This window comes from Apodemus sylvaticus, chromosome 4, assembly GCF_947179515.1.
Source record: "Apodemus sylvaticus chromosome 4, mApoSyl1.1, whole genome shotgun sequence".
Classification (NCBI taxonomy): Eukaryota; Metazoa; Chordata; class Mammalia; order Rodentia; family Muridae; genus Apodemus; species Apodemus sylvaticus.
The window spans coordinates 67,599,056-67,617,924 of record NC_067475.1 but is presented as its reverse complement, the minus strand read 5'-3'; the positions used below and the strand labels follow the sequence as shown (position 1 = coordinate 67,617,924).

Genomic DNA, 18,869 nt, shown 5'->3' with positions numbered 1-18,869 from the left:
TCATTCATCGGGACTAACATTGAGATCCCTGTGTGCCAGACTCTCCATGGGGGAGCAGGGCATGGTATTTGCTGATTCTGGTAGGTTCATAGGTGTGGAATGAACCGAAGGCCGGTGTAGTGCATGCCTTTAATCACTGACCCGGAAGGCACGGGTGGACAAAAAGAATGGATTTAAGGGAAAGTTAGAATGGGTTAAACTTTTAACAGGAAAAGGAACAATAAAAACCAAAGGGCTGTAGAATCCGCAGGATAGCGGACGTCCCCAGCCTACCAAGACCGAATTAACCAATAAAACCAAAGACTTCCCTGACATCCCCTGCACATTCAGCCTTACAAGAGAAAAGGTGCATAGCTAATGAAGTTAGATGCAGAAGATGCTTGTGAATGGTATGAGCAGAGGCTTGGAATGTTGTGGTGTGTGTGTGTGTGTGAGTGTTTTGTCTGTATCTACATGCATCTCCCAACGGCCAGGGAGTTTAGAAGAAGGTGTCAGATCCCCCTGGAAGTGGAGTTACAATGGCTGTGAGCCAGCATGTGGTTGCTGGGAACTGAACTTGGGTCCTCTGTAAGAGCAACAGTGCTCTCAATTAACGAGCCATTTGCTGGGTTCACTGTTGGTTTGGTTTTGACTCTGTGCCTTTCCGGTGGGCAAGATGAGGAAGAGCAAACAATTTCATTGGTTATGTGTTTGTTTCAGTCCGACTAGTCGATACATAATACTTGTGTCTCATGCTACCCTGGCTGGCCCGAAACTCCATAAGTATTGAGGATGACCTTGAATTACTTTTAATATGTATTTTTTATTTATTTGTTTGTTTGTTTATTGTATGTGAGCACACTGTTTCTGTCTTCAGACACTCCAGAAGAGGGCACCAGATCCCATTACAGATGGCTGTGAGCCACCCTGTGGTTGCTGGGAATTGAACTCAGGGCCTGTGGAAGAGCAGTCTGTGCTCTCAACCGCTGAGTTATCTCTCCAGCCCGAGCTTGAATTACTGATCCTCCTACCTCCACCTCCCTGATGCTGGAATCCCGGTCATGCATCTCTGTGCTTGGTTTCATGCCGTTCAGAGGGTTAAACACACAGCTTCGGGCCTGCCGAGCAGGCACCCTGCCGGTGGAGCTGCATCTGCAGTACTCCCCAACCTGAAGCCTAACGGAGTCCCAGATTGTCTACACAAGTACTAGAGTGGGGGGGTCGTGGTGGAGGGGGCTTAGGGGAGGATGGGGAAAGTCTCATTTTCTGAGGGTTAGTTTTTATACTGCTGCAGCTATGAGACATGACTTCTGAAGATTCGGCCTATGCCACTTCACACAAATGGCAGATGTAGAATGGTTCTAACAATGCTTCTAGAAGGAACGTTCTGGTACTACTGTAAGATATAAACAGAAGCCGAGATACCTTAGCATGTGTAGGAAAGTCAGCATCATGCCTGTCTTTCCTCCCTTGCCCCTTCCCCCCCCCCCAAGCACAGATCTGTAGGTTTAATGCAGTCCTTCTCCATATTAAATATTCTCATGGAAACCATCATTTTCAGTATTTTTGAGACTGTTTCCTCCTCCCTCCCTGGTGATTCCTTATCAAATATTTTCCATTTTGTTTATATTTTGGGGGTTTTGGGGGGGTGTTTTGTTTTTTTGTTTTTTAGGATAGGGTCTCTGTTATATAGTTCTGGCTTCCCTGTATACCAGGCTGGCTTCAAACACAATGAGATCACTCCCAAGGGCTGGAAATATATGAGCCACCACCCCACAGTCAAATTCTTCACTGTGATTCTCCCCAGCCCTTAGAATTTACTGACCAGAAAGCTGAGATTCTTCAACTTTCTATGTGCCCTGTCCATTCAACTGATGGTTGTCACATATTCTGGAGTCCAGCGTTCTAGACTCAAACTACTCCTTTAATGGTAATATGTGGGTTTAATCTGAGTCTTAAGGGATCTGGGGATTTGGTTCAGTGTGGGATGCGCCTCCTGAGCCTGGGCTCAGTCATGCACAAACCATCACGTGGCAGTGCACGTCTGTAGCCCCTGCTCTAGCGGAATAGTCTAGGGCACGTTTCAGAGCAGCCGGGGCTACAGGAGACCATATCTAAAAAGAATCTCAAGTAATACACTAATCCAGAATTCTTTCCTCTTCCCTGCCCTGTTCTACCAACTTGCTCCTCAGCAAGGTAACTGGAAATTTTAATGTTCTGAGCCCAAACTCTGACTCCCACCGTTAACCTCCCCACATTTCCTGTTACTGAGTTAGAAGGGGCTATTGATCCTTCCTTCAAAACACTAAATGTGACCGTTTCTCAGAAGTCCCACCAGCAGAAGCTACCCCTCCGCCCACTCCGGATCCATAATTAGTTTCCCACAGTCCCCTGACTTAATCTCTGAGTTGACAGTTATTCCAAGGGACCTAGTTATTGGGGGGGGGGGGGTGTCGAGGGGGACCAAGCCTGAAAGAGAAACGGGCGAGAAAGGGAGCGAGACCAATCAAAGGGGTGTCGTTGTCAAGGTCTGTTTAATGAAAGGCTGAGCGTCTGGTTATAAACACACAGTGAGAGGAAGTAGGGAGGGGCTGAGGAGGAATGCTAAAGGCACAGAAAGAGGGAAGGTCATCTGGGGCGGATGCTGACTGCAGACTTGAAACATCTAGCAGTTTTTCTGGAATGCTGGTTCCGCCTAAACAACCCCAGGTGTTCAGCCAAGATAAGGACCCATTGATTCTCACGATCAGCCTTGGGTGAAGTAGGGGGCGGCTTGGCTGCCGACCCAGGGTCAGTGGATTCTCAGGGTGGGAGCTGTCGAGTTTCCCACAGTTTGGTCTCACACAGACAGTAAAGCCTGTAACACCTCTGAGGGCCAGCTACCCACAATTCTCCATTCTTTTCTCTGACTTGGAATCACTGGGTAGATAGATCTAGGCTAATCATAGGCCCATCCTAGGGGACAATCTGTACATTCAAAAGATACCAAGTGGATTTGACTTACTCCGGTTTTATCCCCAAACCAGACTAGAAATCGCTGAGCCTTCTGAAATGGGCCTAGATCCACCCCGCCCCCGCCCCGCGAGCATGAGTTTGCGGTTCTCTATTAGCAAATCTGGAAAATGACAACCCCAGACTGATGCAGCCTCCTAATTGCCTGCTTTGTTCTGGGGCATGGAAAGCCTGGTAATTAACTACAAGACCCTGACGGTCCCAGAAGCTTCTTGCACTGCTCAAGGAATGAAGACTCCCCACGACCGCACCACACTCTCCTCCCCACCAGCTGCATCAGATAGATCCCTTCGGGATGCCTGGTTCTCAGCTCAGAAAACTTCGCTCTAAGGATCCACTGAGCTGCTTGCCTGCCCGCTCTCTGGCTCGGCTGACCCAGGTTTCCTTCCTAACTAGCTCCGACAATGCTGCAACCTGCGGGGAGGCCTATGCTGGACACCGAGGAGACAGGGGTCGCAGTCTCCTCCTGCTTGCTCTTTGGCGTTTACCAGCTTCAGGTTAGGCGGGACTTTGAATCTTCTCCCTGGGAGCGACGGCAGCAGCTGAGAGCCCCAAAGGGGGCCACCAGGGGTCGCCACGTGGGTCCTCGACCCCGCTGATCAGACAGACGGGCAGGGCTGGGTAGTTCTGCAGCTGCGCATTCGCGGAGGCTGCCCCCCTCTCGTGCTGCGGCGCTCGCTCAGATGCAAAGTAAACCGCCAATGTCGTGCGCTGAGTCTGCCTTCGAATGGGGCCCTTCCCTATACCAGAGGGAATCGGACACGCACCACCGTTTTCCACACGCTTTCTGCTGTCGCAGACCCAGTAGAGATCATTTCGTTCTTGTCTGCTATGTGGAAGCAATTAATCGTAAGGTTTGAGGGAGACTGAAAGAATCCGCCGAAGAGGATTCGGGTCACGTGGGTCCCGGAGCATTGGCAAGGATGACCCAGCCGCACGCTGCCTGCACTGTACACAGATGACCACGCGATGGCGCCAGCGAGTCACTTCGCTCCTAAATCTTATTTCTCTTCTTTTACTATCTATCTAGGTAGAGAGTCTTGATTGGAGTTTGTTTTCTCTGCCAGTTAAAGAATTAAAGGCAGGAATTTTGTGAAACAGGTAACAAAGGGGTAAATCTCAGACACAGCAGACAGAATCAACCCGTGAATAAAGGTTATTAGGGTGAGGAAAAGCACACAGCACAGCCCACAGAAAGATTGGGGGTCATCTCAGGAAGTTGGCTTTTTCTGGAGGTGGGGGGGGAGGGGACTTGAGGATCTTTTAAGGAATATTCTCCTAATCTAGAATTTGTCAGTTTGAATAAAGACAGAGAAAAACAGATAGGCCCACATTTCTGAGTAAACAGAACTAGTCTGGCCCTGGACTTGGACTGTGCTGCCTGCCCCTGCTGGCAAGAAAAAAAGTCCACCCAGTCTTTGTCTCAGGCCAGGAGCAGTAAGAAATAAAAACAAGTGGTCTGCCAAATTGTCTGTTACCTCTCCCTGTGTCTGCCTATCAACGATCTAAATCCTGCCCTTCATTTCCTCCCTTCCTATTTTGTAACTTGATTGGGAGGTGTCACGCTGTCCAAAAGGCTGGACACACCTGCATGCGATGGGGAAACAGGTGGAGCAATGGGCGAGTGAGGTAACTGCCTCTCTACTGAGAAACTCAGGGAAGTTGTGAGGCCACTGGCCATTTATCAGCATGCTTTTATTCCCAATGATAACCACAGAAGCTCTAAGTCCTGACCTCAAGATGCAAGGTTTTTTTGTTTTGTTTTGTTTTGTTTTGTTTTGTTTTGTTTTTTTGAGACAGGGTTTCTCTGCATAGCCCTGGCTGTCCTGAACTCACTCTGTCCACCAGGCTGGCCTTGAACTCAGAAATCCGCCTGCCTCTGCCTCCCAGGGTGCTGGGATTACAGGCGTGCGCCACCACTGCCCGGCAATGCAAGTCTTTATGGAGGACAGATGGATAGGAGCCACAGACAGACTAAAAAAATAAACAAAAGCCAGGGACACTTCTAGCTTGTGTTTTATCCTTCTGGCCAGAGGCAAAGGCCTGGCAACCTGAAACCAAAGGCCAGAGAGCTTATTCTCCCCACTGGCCGCTCCCGCTTCCTGTGCTGTTCTGTAAGCTTGAGGCCTGACCTTGGCTATTTATCCAAAGCCGCTCTGGGCTTATCAGCCCAGGGTGGCCCCAATCTCATCCTCAGTAGCTGAAGATAACCTGAACTTCTGATCCTCCTACCTGTACCTCCAGGATCTGGTTTTATTTCTTTGTCTAAACTGAGCAACCCTAAACAGGGAAGGGGGACCCCCGCCAAATTCTAGCCCCCCAAAAACTCTGTGTGAGCCTTTGCTGCCTTGCTGGTGTGTGGTATGCATGTACACAAACATGTGTGCATGGTGTGTGTGTGTGTGTGTGTGTGAGAGAGAGAGAGAGAGAGAGAGAGAGAGAGAGAGTCTCCTTGCCTTTAATAAAAGTTTTAATAAAATCCCCTTAATAAAAGTGGATTTCATTCATTGCTTCTGCTGCTGTGTCTGGGATCCTCCTAACTGCTGAACTGGAGATCTCTTGTGTCTTTTAATTCTTAATTGACAAAAAAACAACTTAACCCAGACTCTTGGACAATAACTAGTTCACAGAAGTGCAATCAGAAACAAAGGTGTTCCCTTGCACTTTAGAGGAAAGATAATAGTTTACTTTATAAGCTATGTACAACCCTTGATCTGACTAGCTGTTAGATTAGATCATTCAGAAATATCGAGCTTGCTTTCTGGTACCAAATGGCATCAGATGTGAATGGTTTTGATTGGTTCGTTGGTTAGTTTGGTTGTTTGTAAGTTCTTGTTTTGTTTTTGCTATTATCAGTTTTTTTTTACTTATTTTATTTTGTTGTTATTAAAACAAATGGCTTGGAGCTGAAGAGATGGCTCAGCAGTTAAGAGCACTGGGTGCTCTTTTAAAGGACCTGGGTTCAATTCCCAGCACCCTCATGGCAGCTCACAATCTGATCCCCTCACACAGACAGGCACATAGACAGACAGACAGACATGCAGGCAAAACACCAATGTATATAAAAATAAGAATGTATTTGAAAATAAAAATAAATGGCTCATTGGGTAAAAGCACTCGCCTGATAAGCATGAAGGCTTGAGTTTGAATCCCCGGAGCCCGTGGAAAGGCAGGCGTAGTGGTGAGCGTGATGGTGTGCACACGACCACACTTACACCCATGCACACATCCACCTTACAGACTCACTAAAGAAAGAGTGTCTGTCTGTCTGTTAGTCCAGGGAGTGACAGTAGGTCAAATGCTTGCTGTACTGAGTTCACACTTCCACCTAAGGGACTGGCATGGTCTGTAACCCATGTCTGTAACCATAGGGGTTACAGGGGTACAGGACAGGGGTTATCCTGGAGGGGGCGCTGCTGGCCAGCTCTAGCTCGAGTGGGAGCCGATGTCTGGAAAGATCAGGTAGAGAGTGAGTGATTGGAAATGACCCTGGAAAGCAGCAACCTCTGGCCTTCTACACTTGCAAATGAACACACCTGTGCATGCACACGCATGTACACGCTTACACTAAATGTATAAACGGTCCCTAAAAGTATTATTTGAGCAAAGGGGGTCTTGTAAGACTCCAGAGGCTTTATAGTCATTGTGCTATTTTTTTGTTGTTGTTTTTGTTTTTTTGTTTTTTCGAGACAGGGTTTCTCTGTGTAGCCCTGACTGTCCTGGAACTCACTCTGTAGACCAGGCTGGCCTCGAACTCAGAAATCCACCTGCCTCTGCCTCCCAAGTGCTAGGATTACAGGCGTGCGCAACCACGCCCGGCGTCATTGTGCTATTTAATTGCCTCAGACTTTCTAAAAATGGACTTTGAGTGTTTGGGATGCAAAGCCACATATCAGGATGAACACTGGTGTACCACAGCAAGAAAGCAAGACAGGACCGCAGAGAAGCAAACTTCCGACTGTACTTTGGAAATGATCTTTTGTTAAGTGAAGCTCCTAGGGAAAGCCACGCCCATACTAGCTGTCTTCAAAGCTAGCTGACTGTGAAGAACTTTAGGTGGGAGCCAAAATCGTCTTGGGCTCTTGGCCTGTTAGTCATTCATTGCCTGTGAGCTAACATGTGGTGGTTTGAATATGCCTGGTCCTGGGAGTGGGGTGTGTGTGTGTGTGTGTGTGTGTGTGGAGTGGGGGTGTGGCCTTGTTTGAGTGGGTGTGGCCTTGGAGGGATGGCTGTGGCCTTGGAGTGGGTGTGGCCTTGGTGGGATGGGTGTGGCCTTGGTGGGATGGGTGTGGCCTTGGTGGGATGGGCAGGCCATCCCATTCCCTTATCCCACCTGCCTGGAAGTCAGTCTTCTAGCATCCTTCAGATGAAGATGTGGAACTCTCAGCTCCTCTTGCACCATGCCTGCCTGGATGCTGCCATGCTTCTACCTTGATGATAATGGACCAAACCTCTGAACTTGTAAGCATAAACCAGCCCCAATTAAATGTTGTCCTTATAAGAGTTGCCTTGGTGTCTATTCACAGCAGTAAAACCCTAACTAAGATATAACACCTCTGTGACTAATACATAAATCATTTAGAAAGGTGTGGTGGCTATTCCTGGTTGTCAACTTGACTATATCTGAAATGAACTACAATCCAGAATTGGAGGGGCGCACCTGTAATCTAGATCTTGAGGCTGGAAGATGACCTGGATATTGGCATGGCGATCCTGAGGTATAGTGGCCATGAAAAGCTTAGGTGTAGGCAAAGTAGCACATGTCTTTAATCCCAGGAGACTGAGGTGAGGAGATCTCCAAGTTGAAGGTCAGCCTGGGACAAAGCAAGTCCCAGCTCCAGGCGTGGTGGGCCACACCTGCTGCTGGAGGCCTACCTGGGGACATTGGAAGAAGGAAGGCTCACTCTTCTTCACCTGCTTGCACTTACTTGCCAGCACATCTGCTGGAATCTACTTCTAAAGAAGACCCTTAAACACCCAGCCTCGTAGGACTGAGCAACTACTAGATCCTTGGACTTCCATTCACAGCTGACCACTGTTGGGTTAGATTGAAGACTACGTCATCATAATAAGTTCCCTTACTACAAAGAGACATTCCATAAGTTCTGTGACTCCCTGACTAATACAGAGTGTTCAGAGCTTCCACCAACTCAAAGGCTAGGCCTGTGATCACACGGCATCTGAGACCTACAGCAGAGGTCTCTTCCCTATAATCTGCCTGCTTCTTCACCCAACTGTCTCCGCATTGAATCCTGGAATTTGGAGCATCCTAAAATTGTGTTTCCAGGCCCTGCTGACTCAGGTTGGTTCTACAATAAACTACCTCTCATCCCTTTTAAGACAAGAGCTGTGGTTTTGTAAGGCTATTTTTGCTTATCTATGTGTATCTGTGTATACACACGTGTGCTCATCAGAGCCAAAGGTGGTCATTGTTAAGAGCTGCCGGCTCGGGTGCTGGGAACTGAATTCAGGTCCTCAGGAAGAACAGCAGGAATGGGAACGGCCCTCAGAGACTCATATGTTCAGTTTACAGTTGATGGGTTATTTAGGAAGGATTAGGAGGTATGGTCTTGTTGGAGCAGATGTGTCACCAGGATGGGCTCTGAGGTTTCAGAAGCCCACACCAGGCCCATGTCTGTCTTTCCGTCTTCCCTCTCCCCCGCTCTTCCTCTATTTGTCAATAAGATATAAGTTCTCATCTACTCACTGCTACAATGCCATGCCTGCCTGCCATGAAAGTCATGGCCTCACCCTCTGAGACTATAACACAGCCCCTGGCTAATGCTTCCTTTTGTAAGTTGCTTGGTCACGGTATTTCTTCACAGCAATAGAAAAATAACGAAAGTAAGCACTATATGTTCTTTAACTGCTGAAACATCTCTAATTTTTTAAAAGATTTATTTGTATTATTTTTACACATATATATCTCTTGTTCCCTTTGAGGTAAGAGCTGTGGTGGGTTTTGATGCTGTTTGGGGATTCTTAAAGATTTGTTTATGTATGTATGTATGTATGTATGTATGTATTTATTTATGGTTTTTTGGATTTGGTTGTTTCCACACAGGGTTTCTCTGTATAGTCCTGGCTGTCCTGGAACTCACTCTGTAGACCAGGCTGGCCTCCAACTCAGAAATCCACCTGCCTCTGCCTCCCAGAGTGCTGGGATTACAGGCGTGCGCCACCACCGCCCGGCAAGATTTATTTATTTTTTAATTGTTCTTGTTCATATGTCGCTGTATGCCTTGTACAAGTAGGTGCCTGTGATGGGTCAGAAGAAGGTATCCGGACCCCCTGGAGCTGGAGTTACAAGCAGTTACAAACACTGAACCCAGGTCTTCTGGAAGAGCAGGAAGTGCTCTTAACCCCGACTATCTCTCCAGCTCCCTGACTTGTTTTTGACAGTTTCTGCTTGCAACAGAGTGTATCTTCTCCAGTGACCACTGTCCATTATCCCTGTCCCTCTCGTGTCTGTTGGTCCTTGGCTTTAAAGGATCCAAAACCCCCTTGGTATCTGCTACATGTTCTTATCCAGTGAGACTCAGGCTGTGCCACACTCACTCTGCGGATGGGGACTCCGGCCCGGCAGACCCTAGGGTTCCAGGAATGTGAGGCACCAAGACCTTCGGGCGTCCGTAGGAGTGACAGTAAGTGAAGACACCATCTATTCCTTGTTTCTAGAATTCAGTCTTCCTAGTGCGGTCACAGGGCGTTTGTGCCACGGACATGTGAGCCGTGCCTTCCAATAGGTACGCTTTGGGCCAGTGTTCAAGCCCGGATTCTAGGCTCCAGCTTGCAGGTGGTACCCGCTAGAGAAAGCTTTCACCAACCCAGTGAGGGCGCTTGAGGGTGCTGACTGCTTTTCAGTGATAGAGCTAAAAAGCCTTCGTACCATAGCTCGTGTGCCTGAAAAGACCCCAGAGTGGGGCGGATATCCGGACCTGAGGGAGGTTAGATGGACAGATCACGGCTGACACCTCACTCTTTAGCTGCTGCCACTATGTCCTTTGAGGGATGTGGGCAGCAAATCTGGGGAGGGTGCATGAAGAGAGACAGTGGGAAGAACACAAATTCCAATGATGCTGACGATGCCCTCGCAGTGCCCATCGGTCTTCGCCAGCGTCTGCCCCTCTAACACGCAGGCCGGCCCCAGGGAGGCTTTTCCCTGAAACCATGCACCCTGTGAGTGGAGGCACAGCTCTCTCCCTTCTGGGCGGGAATCTCACCCCTGCTCTGATTCTGCACTTCTCTGGAATCTTCCAGAGCTGGGTCCTGCACTCAGCGGCTGGGTGGGGCAGGGGTGTGGGGAGCTCCTGTGGGATTCACTTCCTGTTTCCCTGCTCTGTGTGCTCCCTAAACGGTCAAACATTCGACAACCCCACCACCACCACCACCACCACCATCCCCGGCTGTGACTTGACTCCACATTTTGCAAGATCCCTTTGGTGTAGGTCTCCTTTCAAATGTCTGATTACCCAGCTCAGGTCTCAGGAGTCCGTTTGTATATTTGCTTTATTTAAGAGTTGTATGCCATAGTCCCACAGTTTCAGGGTCAACTTTGGGAAATTTGTGCCCCGGTAGTGTCACTGAGAGGAAGGAGGTTCAGGCTGTTCGGGTCCACAGCCACCGACTTAGCTTCGAGGTCCGTCGGGAGCCTCTTTTGGTGTGGCTTGGCTTGTAGTGGCTGCTACTTCTTCATACACGTCATCGCTTCTAGCTTGCTGAAAGGAAGTTTCTTTCTTCCCCTGCTCAGAAGCCAAAGGGACTTCTAAATTGTCTTTTCTCTGCAGCCTGTGTATTTTCACATAGAGAACCGTGTTCACCAAAAACATTATTCCCACTGATAGATAAAATAGGATGTGAAACCAGACAGGAGCGGACGACTGAGGACCTGAAACGGAGAAGAATCCTTTAGACACTGGAGAGATCCGGCCAAGTCATGTTTGGAAGAAAAAGACTGATGGAAGCTGTCAGTCCCAGAGAGTAAATTCGGGGGACAGGAAAGAAACTTCAGCAGTTCTGTGTGAGCCCTGTGGGTGGAGGAAGCCCCTTGGGAATGCCACCCCTGAACTTTAGAGTGAACTATTTCTGTTTTTAACGCTTGAAGCAGGTTTGAGGATTCTTTCCTGCTGGAGTCTTGGCTCTGGAACTCATGAACCCTCCACTCCAGTCAGATATAGGCAGAGACTATGTTGTCTATGAGGACAAAATGTAAAGCCATAATGTAAATTCATCAAATCAAAAGGTGCATCCTTGTCCGGGCTCATTTTATGTCAACTTGACACAAGCGAGAGTCGTCTTAAAAGTGGGAACCACAATTGAGAAAATGCTTCCATAAAACCCAGCTAGTTTCTTAAGTTAGTGATTGATTGGGAAGGGCCCAGCTCATTGTGGGTACAGTGGGCTGGCGGTCCTGGTTCTAGAAGAAAGCAGGCTGAACAAGGCGCGAGGAGCAAGCCAGTCAGCAGCACCCTCCGTGGCCTCTGTGTCAGCTCCTGCCTCCAGGTTCCTGTCCTCTTTGAGTTCTTGCCTTCCTTCTGTGATAAAAAGTGCTGTATAAGTAAGTGTACGCCAAATAAACCCTTTCCTCCCCACAACTTGCTTGTGGTCCTGGTGTTTCATCACAGCAATAGAGACCCTAAGACAATCCTAATGTCTTCTGTAGTGAGTCGGGGGTAGCAAAGGGGAGTAGAGAGGAATGTGGGGAGGAGGGAAAAATGAAGGAAAACATCAGGAAGAAAAATGAGATAAAGGAAAGGAATGAAGAAAGGAAAACGAGAGCGATGGGAAAGGGAAGGGGAGGAGAGGAAAGGGAGGAGATGCAGGGAAGGGGGCGGAGCCTGCGGTTCTGAAGGAGGCGGGCCCTGCACAGGAGGCGGGCCCTGCACAGGAGGTCTTCCTGTGGTGTTCGCTGAGGACTGTGGCACCTGAGTGAACCTTAGCCCACTTCCCTCGCACTCACCAAGCACTCGGAGCTCCAGCTCGGGGCTGCGCTTCAGGATCCTGCCGTCCTTCGTGCCTACCTCACACCAGTACAATCCAGAATCTTCTCTTTCGGCTCTTGGCATGTGGTACTCTGAGGATGTGTTCCTGTCCTCCAGGGTTTTGCTGCCCACGTAGAAGGAGAAGTAAAGCTGTAAACCGGGACTCTGCAGGAGCAATTTTGTCTCACAGATCAGGGTGACCGGACTCCCCTCCGGGAAGGGCGATGGCAAGGAGGCTCTCAGCACGGGTGTGGCAAATAGCTCTGAAGAGAAAGTTGACAGGGGACAAGTTGTCCCATTCTTGTCAGGGTTCTTTGCTTGAGACTCTCCCCTTTCATCCTCAAGGGAATGGGTTTCCCCATAGCCAGCAGAGAGACATCATTCCTAATAGACCGCAGCCTCCAGCTGAGGGGCTTCTCATTACCCAAGCATGCTTCGCAGCGTGGCTCTGTTTATTACAAAGCCCCACATCAGTAGCCAGAGGCGACACTAAGACGCACTTGCCCGCTAGGTCATTGATACTTGTGCTATTCGAAAGAGAAGCTGGGACAATCATTTCCTCCCCACAGAAATGAACTATCTTTAGGACAGGAGTGCCTTGTCAGTGAACATGGGCAGGAAAAAGGTAAGCTGCCGTGGGAAGCGTTAGAACAAAGACCTTATGGAATGTGAGCAGAGAAAACTGATTTACAGATGCTTAAAGAGAAGTGGGCCTAGAGACGACACACGCCCCTGACACATAAACACAAAATATAACCAGTTCCTAATGTCTTTCTGGTTTTTATTTCTATGGAAATTTCATGAGATTTAACTGGGTTTAAAAAAAAACAAAAACAAAAACAAAACTCTTGACTACTTTGAGTCCCTGGCTTTAGGGCTAAAATAAGCTGATGAAAGGGACGGTCAGTATCCCCTGACTGACAGACACTCTTGGGCCAATGTGGATGCTGCACAGAGCAATGGGTTGTGACACCAAGGCCAAGACCTTGCTTCTGGCTCTAGCCCAGCCAGTGGTCGCTCGGTGGCCCTCAGCCCTCGGGAGATTGTTTGCCTCAGCCTCCTCCTTTGTGAGTTTAAGTGAGGACTGTAGATGCTTTGGAAGTGGCTCTTCTGGTCCTTACAACTGTAACTCTTGCCATCTAGACGGGATACCTTTCACTGTGATAGACACTCCTGCAGACACGAAGTAACGTTTTCCCACGCCTGAGCAATGGTAGATGCTGCTATGACTCAGGTTGGTTTTTGGAATGGTGATCTCAGAACTTGGAGAAAAATCAAAGTGCTTTCCATCTCGATAGAAAACCACATTGTACACTATCTTATTCTTCCATCCATGACACCGCAAGGCCAGAGGTTCTCCTTCCGTGAGGACTCTGCGTGACGCCTGGAGCAGCAGCCAGTCTGCAAGGTGAGTCCACAGTGTTGACATGCGACAGGGGAAGTGCGAGGAGGCCAGATCTTGGCCTGGAGATTTTTATCTTTTACTTGAGACATTCCAACCCCAATCTCCACTATGGCCCACACTCGCTCTCAAAGCTCTCAGCTTGGGTGAAAGAAAATCGACTTTTGCCAGCAGCTGTGCAAACTAGCCCCGCTTACATCGCCCCTTCTGAGGGCTCAGAAATTGGCTGGTACAAAGTTTACTTTGCATGATAGAAAGAATTCTTAGATGGCGCCCCCCACTCCAGTGAATCATACCTAGAAAGCCCTTCGACTGTCATGAATCCCTATGATTGGCTTCTATAGCCAAGAAAATATGGCAAAGGCCAGGTTCACATGTTCTCTAAGTGGCTTTTTCTCAGCAGGCTGGATGGAGACGCTCCTGGTGACCTTGAAGCCATAAACTGCCATGAGGTGACATATAACCTGTGAGGGTTACATGGCAAGGGCTTCTGGGAGCTGAGTGTGGTCCCCAGGGGACAGCCAATTAGAAACCGAGGACACTAGACCCATAACCCTGAACACAATGGACTTCTGCCAACGGCTTTGTAAATTTGAAGAAAGACCCAAAAGGACCACAGTCAACACTCTAACTACAGAGAATCGGTGGAAACTGGAACATAATAATTTATGTGTTTAGGACTTGGGTTTGTGGCAACCTGTCATGCTGAAGTAGAAATGAATGTGCTCTAACTGCTGAAGCCCTAGTTAGGAAAGATGAAGTGTTGGTGGAAAGAGGGCCTTTCACCTCTCGGGACTCATCTAAGACCAGTGTGGGCGGTGTGTGGTAGTTTCTGTGGCCTCAGCCACTGCCATGTCCCTTCTAAATGCAATTTCTTCTGGTATCCATTCCTGTCCCCAAACAAGAAACTCCACCCTGCACTGTGCAGACACACGCATGTCTTTGCTTTATGTCTGAAACATAGTAGAAGAGTTTGACATATCTCCATATGAAATTATGAAAACACGGGTTAAAAAATACACACTGAAATTAACTGGACTCAAAGTCTCACAATCTCAATGAACTTTTCAAGAGTCAGAACATTCCAAATGGCAGCTGTGGGGATTTGTGTCCAGGTTGTGGACTGGTGCTGTGGGTATATTTTTATGCACCTATCCATCAACAAAAGTGAAAAATTCATGACACAGAACTAGAAAAACAATGAGCTTTCTCATTGTTTTTTCCTCTTTCATGTCACATGTTGTTGTTGCTTTGTTTTGTTTTCTAAGACAGGGTTTCTCTGTGTAGCCCTGACTGTCCTAAACTTACTATGTAGACCAGGCTGGCCCTGAACCCAGAGAACTGCCCACCTCTGCCTCCTGAATACTGGGTCTAAAGGCACACATCACCACTACCCGGCACAAAATATTTTTAAAAGAAAGAAAGAAACAGTTCCCAAAAGACTCATCGAGTACTTTGTACATGCAATAAACACATTAAAAGTGGTCAATACACAATCAGCAAAGAAATATAAATTAAAACCACCACGTGATGCCTGTGTATGCAATCAGAATAGCACAACTAAACCTACGGCAAGGGACTGCTATGGATGAAGCCAGAGAAGTGACGACAGGCATTTTGAACAAAGATAAAATTGTCAGAGCCTGAGCTTTTTTTTTTTTTTTTTTTTTTGAGACATTGTCTCCCAGACTGGTCCAGCTGGGGGGGCTGCAGGCAAGAAGGACCTTGATGAGATGTTTTAGCTCTTCTGACTCATTTGACCTGGTAGGTTCTTAGTGCTGGTATGTTCACTCAGATTACGTCTCACATACACTCTGAGAGAAAGAAAGGCAGAGACAGACAGAGAGAGAGGGAGGACTCTAGCACCCACACACAGACAACCTCAGGTTCCCCACCCATCCTGACCCATGCGATGCTTACCTCTGTGGATTTCCAACTGCACAGGGTCACTTGGCATTGAGGGACCTATCTGACAACTGTATTCACCACTGTCCTCGAATCTGGCCCTGGTGATACTATAACTAGGTGTGGAGATCTGAATGGCTGTGCCGTTGATAAACCACTGTGTAGAACTGTCTCCAGGCAGGTGAGGTCCCTCACACCTTAAAGTGACATTTTCTTCCTGGAAAATACTGACCCAGGGAGGCTGCAAGGTGATCACAGCCTTGGCGGCATTAACTGTAGAGAAAAACAAACAAACAACCACACCGAAAACCCTGAATGAGTTAAAGGCAGAACCATGAGCCACTGGAGACGTTTTATTGGGAGCACGTGGGGGAAATGTATTTTTATGTTAGTTTATAAAGATTAGGAAGCGAGCACCCAGGAAGCTAGCCACCTTTCAGTATCCAGACTGCTTTGGGAGCTTTTCTAGGTTATTTGATTCTGATCCAGATGGTAGGGTTTGGTTGCCACTTAAAGAAGTTGTTCTCAAAGTAGAGCAAACTGCAAGTCAGTTTCCCTCCACTCAGCAGTAGACTGCCTGGCGGCTGTGGGGAGCGTGAAGCACTCCACTTCTCCACTGGAAACTGAGGCTGGAGCCCTTGAATCCTTCCTTTCTCCTGAGGAGAAAAACCTGTCTCTGCTTTCTTACCAAAGGGACAGATTTGGGGGGCCACGGAGACTCCAGCCCAATAGGGCTGCTTCTGGATTTCTAAAATTCTGTGCTTTTCTGATCTCACTAAGCTGTGAGTTGCAGACCCCTTGGGGGCGGGGTTCAAGCGACCTTTCACAGGGGTCACCTAAGACCATCAGAATACACAGACATTCACAGGATGATTCATAACAGTAGCAAGATTACAGTTATGAAGAGGCAAATAACCTCATGGACGGGGGTCACCGCAGCATGAGGGACTGTATTAAATAAAGGGTCACAGCGTTAGGAAGGCTGAGAACCACTGCACTAGGCATTTAGTTGAGAAACCAGGGTTTGCTCAGAAAACTTTGGACAGAAATCTTAAAAACCAGTTTTGCAGACAACCCATTCTCAATACAGAGGAATCCTCCTGCCTGCCTTCTCCTGTGCTCTTCCCCCAGGGCTAATGGAGCCCACTGTTTGAACGCAGGAAAGCAGCAGAGAGTGAGGAGTTAAGAGAGGGGTCACTCACCTGCTTGCCCACCAACTGGAACTGCAAGAGAGCAGAGAGACGGAGATCAGCTGGTGAGGGCGGACGGTGGTGACTAAGAGCTGGGGAGAGAGGCCCTGTCGCCTCCCAGGGCCAGCTCAGCCCTCGTCCCTTTCCCAAAGGCAGCACCAGCACAACAGATGCTTAGTCACGATGCTGTCTTTATTCTGATGGAGGCTCGCAGGCTTAATGCCGCGGGAGGCTCCCTTCCCATCCTTTGGAAACTAAGCACCAATAAACTGTTGCATCAGTGATGAGCACTGTAGACTGGAGTCCTGGGCTAACATGCCAAACGGTAACAGAAAGTCTTGACTTGTCGTGGCCAGAGCCATACCCCCCTAGCCAGCCTCCTTGAGCCCAACTTACCCCAAAGAAGCCAAGTCGTTAGAAGCCACATGTCACCTCTCAGCTGGTAAGAATCATGTACCGTGCAAGACACCGAAAGGCTCTCCTCGGGACTATGGACCAAGACTAGAAAACAGGAAGGAAGCTGCTACTTCTGTCCACTTGCATTATGGTCCTGTTCCTTTTTCTGGAATACATCCTTAGTTTTCTTCCCCTCTGTTGACAGATCTCCTATAGCCCAGGTTATCCTCAAATTTACTGTGTAGCCAAGGATGACCTTGACTCCAGACCCTCCCGCCTCTACCTCCCAAGTGCTAGGATCATAGCCTTGTGCACATCCCTCCCACCACTCTCACAGGGTTTACTGTAGCTCTGATAGCCAGTAACGCATATATAGACCAGGCTGGCCTCGAACTCACAGAGCTCCACCTGCCTCTACCTCCCCAAAGGATAGGAGGGAAAGTGTCCGGCTCGGTTCCCAGATTTACCTCTCTGCTCCTTAAAGCATGGCTTCTCATTCTCAAAACCCTCGGCCCGGGTCTGCGTCTGTCTCTGTCTCTGTCTCTGTCTCTGTCTCTTTTAAATGCTGTGCTAGTTTGCTTCTTTTGTTTTGAGTTGTGCTCAGAATCCAATGGAAAATCCAAATCTAAAGTTTTAGTGGTGTTTTATTGGACATAACCCTGTGATCAGATCACCCCCACAGTTACCTGGCAACAGCCAGGCAGCCCCGCCCACTATAACAGGGGCTGTGTGACCCCTCCTCCCTCTCTTGTCCTCTTTTCTTCTCTTGCTCTCTCCCCATCTCTTGTCCCCCTGCTCCCCTCTCCCCATTCTCTTTCCTCGTGACCATGGCCGGCTCTCACCTCTCTATCTCTTCTTTCTCTCTTTACTTTTCAATCTCTTTTCTTTGCCCCTACTTTTCTATAATAAAGCTTTAAAATCATGGGCTGTCTCTTCTTAAGTAAGCCCGCTGTGTTGGAGCAATGGAACAGGCCTCAGCGGCTCCCGCCGCCAGACCAGACCAAGGACTCGCACCCCTCGTCCGGGCCTCCCTCAACAGGTGTACAGGCCCACATCAGAACAGCACACAGGGTTTCTCGTCTGGTTATTTTCTCCTACTGTGTCTATTTCTTAGGGAATGGTTATGGCAAAAGTGCATTTTAGAGATTGTTCAAGGATTGGAGAGTTTTCCCATTTGAATCCAGAGATTTCTTACATCAGCCTGTAGGAGAGTCATAAGCAGGCCTCTGCTCCTCTGGACACAGAAAGAATCAGCCTGCAAGTGGGGTCAATAACATATACGCCATCTTCCAGAAAATTACTATGGATTTCTAGCACTTAGGCTAAATCCAGGGAAATACAATACTTAATATAACTATCATTACAAAAAAAATTAACTTGGATCAGACGACAAGAATATCCCACTGAGCCCAGCGGTGGCGGCACACATCTTTAATCCCAGCACTCTGGGAGGCAGAGGCAGGAGGATTTCTGAGTTCAAGGCCAGCATGGTCTACAAAGTGAGTTCCAGGACAGCCAGGGCTACACAGAGAAACCCTGTCTTGAAAAAACCAACCCCCCCCCCAAAAAAAAAGAATATCCCACTGAGATGTGCAGATGGCTACAGTGTGACCCCTGGTTGTTACACATGAAAGTGAGAAAGCAAGCTGCAGAGTGAGCTCAGGGTGTCCCTGGAGAGACAGGAGAGCTGCAGTTCATGGAGAGCCCCTCAAGTACTGTTGTCATACTTCCTACAGGGTTTTCTCTCCATGGTTTTCTGCTGCATGGATGGGCCATAGTTTATTTCATCAACTTCTCTTCAGGCACAGGCAAGTTATTTCTAATTTGTAACCATTATGACCAGACCTGCAACATCTTTGAAATTTGAATTATAATTTCCTTAGGACACATTCCTACACATTCAGCTAGCAGAGTGCATGCTTACAATCCCACATTTGGGAGTCTGAAGGGCCTGTGCCCTTGCTGCACAGCAAGACCCAATTCAGATGAGAAAATCTGGGTGGG

The 18,869-nt window shown here is 48.3% G+C and overlaps 1 protein-coding gene and 1 long non-coding RNA gene across 2 annotated transcripts; one reads left to right on the top strand and one right to left on the bottom strand.

The window, feature by feature from the left end:
- Positions 1-1,222: 1,222 nt before the first annotated feature.
- LOC127682947 (uncharacterized) lies at positions 1,223-10,934 on the top strand. Its single transcript, XR_007977461.1, has 3 exons — positions 1,223-1,909; positions 3,006-9,635; positions 10,836-10,934. It is a non-coding gene; the product is annotated as an uncharacterized LOC127682947 (long non-coding RNA).
- Positions 10,483-16,985, bottom strand: Fcgr1a (Fc gamma receptor Ia). Its single transcript, XM_052179700.1, has 6 exons — positions 16,866-16,985; positions 16,482-16,502; positions 15,295-15,552; positions 13,125-13,373; positions 11,951-12,235; positions 10,483-10,879 (listed from the first exon to the last, which is right to left on the bottom strand). The coding sequence occupies exons 1-6, from the start codon at positions 16,894-16,896 to the stop codon at positions 10,620-10,622; spliced, it is 1,104 nt and encodes a 367-aa protein (XP_052035660.1). The 5' UTR covers positions 16,897-16,985; the 3' UTR covers positions 10,483-10,619.
- Positions 16,986-18,869: the final 1,884 nt, after the last annotated feature.